General features: G+C 39.3%; 1 protein-coding gene across 1 annotated transcript; it reads left to right on the top strand.

Moving 5' to 3' along the window:
- Nucleotides 1-405: 405 nt before the first annotated feature.
- Nucleotides 406-5,982, top strand: prr15la (proline rich 15 like a). The gene is made up of 2 exons (XM_058376356.1): nt 406-678; nt 5,421-5,982. The coding sequence occupies exon 2, from the start codon at nt 5,440-5,442 to the stop codon at nt 5,776-5,778; it is 339 nt and encodes a 112-aa protein (XP_058232339.1). The 5' UTR covers nt 406-678; nt 5,421-5,439; the 3' UTR covers nt 5,779-5,982.
- The last annotated feature ends 18 nt before the right edge of the window (nt 5,983-6,000 follow it).

Below are 6,000 nucleotides of genomic sequence, written 5' to 3'. Positions count from 1 at the left end.
GACTTTGTATAAAAGCTAACAACGGAATTGATCAAATATGGTCTCTCTATTGGATTTAGGAAATATAATCAGTGTGGTGATGAGGACAGATGGAACTGATTTAGCGAGTATAGTTCTATGTTAATTCAATGTGGTTAAGTATGTGGACTGCTGAACACAGTTCTGCACCTGTTTACATGTTATATTGATTAAATTAAATGTTGTTGTGCAGGTGGCACAGGTGTACCGAGTGTAGATTTCGGTACAGATGTGACTCATTTAATTTTTGTGTAGTTCTGTGTTTGTAGTTTTGTCACTATGACCTTATTTACTCAAGCACTAGCAGGAGGAGGGGCCTAAGCTTGCTGTCTATGATCATGTGTGTGTGTGTGTGTGTGTGTGTGTGTGTGTGTGTGTGTGTGTGTGTGTGTGCGAGCAAGCGAGCGATACAGTGGGAGGAGTGTGCACCTGTTAGTTAAGCTGCACCTGGTTGTCAGAGAGAAAAGTATACACGAAAGCCTGACAGAAAGGAGAGGAAAAGGTGAGAAAAAAAAAGGTTTCAGGTCATCAACACAGGGCAATGATCTCACTCAGTAGATTGGACTGTCAACAGCATCGAGAGGACTAAACTAAAGGCCAGTAACCTCTGGAGGGAAGACAGCAACTTCAGCCTCTGTGACGCACTTTTCACTTGCACAGGTGAGAGAAACTTTCTGCGAGCATCCATCAACAAAGCCCATTCAGCCCAAGATTATTATTCAATCAGCTGTCCTTTTTGTGTGAATGATAAATAATATATTGTTTCAGTAATAGGCCAGGTTTAAAGAAACAGTATATCTGATGCTAAATTACCTTGATTTGTGATATATAATGCTGACAGACGATCTGGTCCCCTGATGATCTTTGGTCAGTGAGACACCTTGATCACACATTAACTGCACAAAGTAAGAATTTAACACTAACTAACCAGCACAGCACACTGGGAGCCATCACTGATGACAGTGTGTGTTACAGGCCTGCGTGACCTGAAATGATAACCGAGCAGGAATTTGTTTCAAAGTGAATTAGAATGAAGTCATTTAAATAGAAATAATAAATGATATAATGGAAACAGATCAACGTGCGTGAAAAATGACAGCCCAAATGATCTGTCAGCTCAGGCCTATCCTCCTGTCTACATCATGCCCCGGGGCTTTGGATGTGAAATGAAATACAAAGCTAGACAGGTTTGTTTTTGAATCTATATTATTTGAAAATGTTCTGCCTAACTAGGCATTGTTATCAACAATGTTCAGATTAACTTTCTGATATTAGATTTGCCATAAGGATAACTCTAGTTGAGTACACAATTACACAATTGTTCTCTGATTCTTTGCCGGGAAAAGAAAAAAGAGATCCTGCTCTAGCCCAGAGTTTCATTCACATCCTAAAACCTCCCCAAAGATTCATATTCAAATTAGAGGTAAATGTCCTCTGTGCCATTATACAGGTCAACAAGGCTGCTTTTGATCTCTTCTAAACACTAGCTTTTCACTGCAGTCCTGAGCAATCTCTTTCTCCTGCCCCACATTTAGTAAATATTTAGAGTAGGTATATCTCTCCAGAGATAAGAAGTGCAGAGGAGAACAGAAGAAAGCCTGTAATGTTTATAGACTTTGTAAAACGGTGCCTTTTTCAAAGCTTGATCCTTTTTAGTAAACACAGACTTAGATTGGGATTTTTAAATCTAATAATGTTTTTCCGGCTAACACGAAACCAGTTCTCATTTCATTTTTAACCTCAACCCTCACTAAAAGGAAGGCGTATGCTGTTCAATACAGAAGCACTTTATCATCCCGCAGCTACTTTTTTTTTTTCACCATAGGCATTTTTATGATAGCCCACATACTGGTTATACAGAAACAGCACCGTAGTTAGATCTTATGGTTGGTGCAAATGCTGTGAAGTTTATAGAGAAATGCAGGATGGCTGTGAACCCTGAGCAGCCCTTCTTCTATTGGATTTGCATGATTAGCTAGATCAGAAATCGTGATTAGAAGGTAACTGGAGCACGGAAGCAATTGTCTCTTATCAGAATCTTTTATCAGAACAATTGTATGAAATCACATTTTCCTCATGTTTCACCGTTACATACCAAATTCTTAATCCCGATTAGGCAACAGTAATCTTTACACCTAGCCATTCTACACAAACACTATTGTGTTACCGACACAAAAAAACCTCACTTTTCACTTTTTGTGTTGTTCATATTGTACCAGAGCAGCCAAACTGCTGATCTAGCATGGCTTTATGCCTGCATTAATTTAATATTAAAGGCCCCATTTGATCCAAGGTCAGCATTCTTTTTTCTGGGCGAACAAACCCTCAGGGTCTGATTGGAAACCAGTCAGTTGTAGTGTGCGTGTGTGCGTGTGTGTGTGTGTGTGTGTGTGTATGTGTGTGTGTGTCTAGGGTTCCTGCATGTGTAGTGGATCTCCTTATGTATGTTGTGTAGGCCCTGCTTTCATAATTCCACAAACCAACAGAAACAGAAAGCAACACAAACATGCATAAAGGCTTCTTAGAAACTTTATTCTCAATAGTTAACATGTCATAAGTCTATATAATCAATAAGCTGTTTATATTTGACATTTAATAAATTCAGGACAGGAGGCTGGCAGAATGACAGCACAGAAATCACAGTATTCATAATAAAACATGTATATACCTTCCTGTTAGATTGTATCATCTCAGTCAAAACTGATTTGTTATTTATTTTGCGTGATGTTCAAAACTGTATCAGGACACATTGTATTTCAATATTGAATATGCTACAGACTTAGCGTTGTCAGTGTCCTCTCATTTTAATGAATTATATAATTCACAAGATATGTCACCTTGATATATAAAAGTTCAAATCTATATTTTATTATTGATATCAGCATCGTCCACCAGAAGCTGTGAAGTTAACTTAATAAACTGGACCACTATGAAATTATGGACTGTCTCAAATGAATAACTGGAGAGCTTGAATAATTATTCAAAAGAAAATGAAGAATTTGAGGATATTTTGACTAAACCAATCATGCTAATGTTTAAAAAAAAAAAAAAAAAGTTCAATAACTAAAAAACTGATAAGCATCATGAAAATGTATGAAAATGTTGAAAAGTCTGACTAAGTGAAATATGTATGATGCAACTATATGAAATAGTTAATAAACTCCACTGATTCACCAGTTCTAACTCGCCCGGTAACCAAAATTCACAGACACATTGTCTGTGTAAACAAATTCACATGGACACTTCAACCTTCATTCCTCCTGTGCAACGAAAAACAATCTCAGGAGAATTTCTGGTGGATCTGATCAAATAATAAAACAGACAACATGAGAAAGTACTCAGTTATGTAAGCTAAAAGAAAGTGCTTCAGGTTTAAAAGAGATCCACCTTTAGTTTCTGTCTGTTCCCAAACACAAAAGGCCAAAGGTCCAAGCCTCCAGTGAGGCCATGGATATTAGCATACAGTATGGAAATCACCACTCTGTTGCTGCGCAACCAGCCATAGCAAGTCCACTCCTTTCCTTTGAATAGACGAAGGCACAATGCTGCAGCTTTATCTCTGTGGCTGTGTATGTGTACGAGAGACAAGGTGTGTTTGCTTTTTTCTGTGCTTTTATTATAGCCCTAACAAACTCCCCAGCAACAGGCTCTCTCTCTGGTAACATGATTAACCACTGACCCAGCCTGGCCCATGCTCTGTAAAACCTATTCATGTAACAAGCAGGCAGAAGAAACCACTACAAAGGGTAGGATGAGTCAGCGTACAGACCACATATACACCCAGTATTCAGCAATATTCAGTAACCCATCGGGGACTGATTCAATTTCTGTCTTTTTATAGTTTCCCACCTTTGCTCCTGATATATGAGAATAATCAGGGATTGGGTTTAGACATTAATATACAATAAAATATATTGAAAAATACAGCGCTATCTTTAGGTTAAAGGGCTACACCAGTCCAGGCCACTAAGCATCAGTTACGTTCTATTAATCCATATAGCATTCTCCTAGCATGTAACCAGGCTTTACCATGTAGCTATGAAATCCTATGCGTGCTGTAACAGGAGATCTCCTGATAGCATAGCTCTGCCATATGGCACCGATTGAATTGCAATGAAAAATTCAACAGCACCGTCACCCACATCAGCCTCAGTCTCAGAGATCTCGGCTTACACCTGACAGCTTTGCACGCCACCACGGTCTCCTTATAGCTAACTTCAACAAACAGTAGCTGGTTTTGGCTTTGAATTCAGTCAGACGTCACAAGTGAGTCAGCCACTTGAGAACAGAATTAGCCGACTGCATGGAGGTATGAAGAATTCATGCCATTCTAATAGCATCTGTTTTAGTACTGCTGCTACGACTACCTTAGTTATTTTTTCCCATATATATTAAATGTTTGTTTGTCTTACAAATGTGTCAGAATTTGTCTATACCCACCTTCCAGCTAGCTCTTTCCTGTCAAACAACAGCTACCAGAGATCTCCTTGTAAGAAGTGAAGATTACTGCTCATGCTACATCACAGAGCAGCATACCTCACTCAATGGAAGGAGTAATCCTCCCTCTTTTTCACGTACATGAGATCCCTCAGTTACTGAGATTGACAGGGGAGACAGGACACCACTGTTGTTCCACTCAGGAAACCCCCTTACACATACTCAAACTGCCCCCTTCACTTTTCATAGACTTCTCTGTCTGTGCTGTGATAGACAGAGAACATAAAAGTTTCCCTAAACTTCATTAAATGATATTAAATCGATTTATTTGACTAGACATATGTCACTGCTACTGCTGCTGAAAATCTTACTAGAAATCTGACTTAAGATTGGATATGTGACAAGCGAGTGTTTTTGCATCATAAAACACCTGAGCCTATCATGTTTCTGTATGCAAATCCGGGCCATGTAACACCATTTCGCAAAGGAGAAAAGAAAGCAGTAAAGACATAGGCTCTTCCCTGCCTTTAGTGTAGCTCCATTTACATTTTTTTGTGCAAGGAACCACCACATCTTGCAATTTATAAAAACAAAATAGAAAATGTATGTATGATCTTTAAAGCAAGTCTTCACTCCTTACCAACTACACTTCAATTCAGTTTGGACATTGTCTCAAAGCAGTTTTTACAGAAACATAGAAACAAAGAATAAAAGTTATAAAGTTTCGAATTTAATATTTATCCCTAATGAGCAAGCCTAAGGCAACAGTGGCTATGATATGATATGAGGAAGACTCAGAAGGGAACCCATCCTCACTATAAATAATATCCTTTTTACAGTCAGTCTGTAGCGAAGTGGAAAGCTACCATTTCAATTGATCCACTAAATATTTAGAGTAAACAAAAGCAGTTCTGACTTTTCTGACTCTCTTTCTCCATTACTCTACATTCTTTTCTTCCCCACAGGGCTCATCACTCCTTGGCCATGGCTACGGCTGAGCCAGCGCCTGCCTGGTGGAAGCTGACCTTCCTCCGCAAGAAGAAATCTGAGGCCAAGGAGTTGTATGAGGTACCTGAGGAGTACAGTAATAATGCTGAGACGGCACCCGGGACGAGCAATACGCCCGGGACGCCCGACGACAGCCAGTTCAATGCTCGCCTTGAACGCATTGTGGACAAAACAGCCACAAAAGGACGCCACGTTAAAGTCTCCCACTCAGGCCGCTTCAAGGAGAAAAAGCGCATCAGGGCAACATTAGCTGAAAACCCGGAATTGTTCCCCGACCAAGACACTTGCAACGGGAATCAGAGCACAGGGAATTGAAGGCTGGGACTGTGCACCTTAATGTGCAAATAAATATAAAACTCAACTGTTTTTGAATGCTGGATTCATTTAGGCATCAACTAAATCAAGCAAAAAAACATGTTACTGTGTTTTAGTAGGGTTCTGTTTAGCTAGTCTTGATTGCATTTGCAAGTAGTCCAATAGACTTGGTACTGGATTTTTTTTTTTTTTAAATCATGAATACAGACAGCATCATCACAT

Source organism: Hemibagrus wyckioides, linkage group LG02, assembly GCF_019097595.1.
Source record: "Hemibagrus wyckioides isolate EC202008001 linkage group LG02, SWU_Hwy_1.0, whole genome shotgun sequence".
NCBI lineage: Eukaryota > Metazoa > Chordata > Actinopteri > Siluriformes > Bagridae > Hemibagrus > Hemibagrus wyckioides.
Note: the sequence above shows the minus strand (reverse complement) of the source record. Positions and strands in the feature narration are given on the sequence as shown.

Coding starts and splice junctions, on each gene's coding strand:
- prr15la (XM_058376356.1), top strand. CDS start 5,440: ATGGCTACGGCTGAGCCAGCGCCTGCCTGGTGGAAGCTGACCTTCCTC.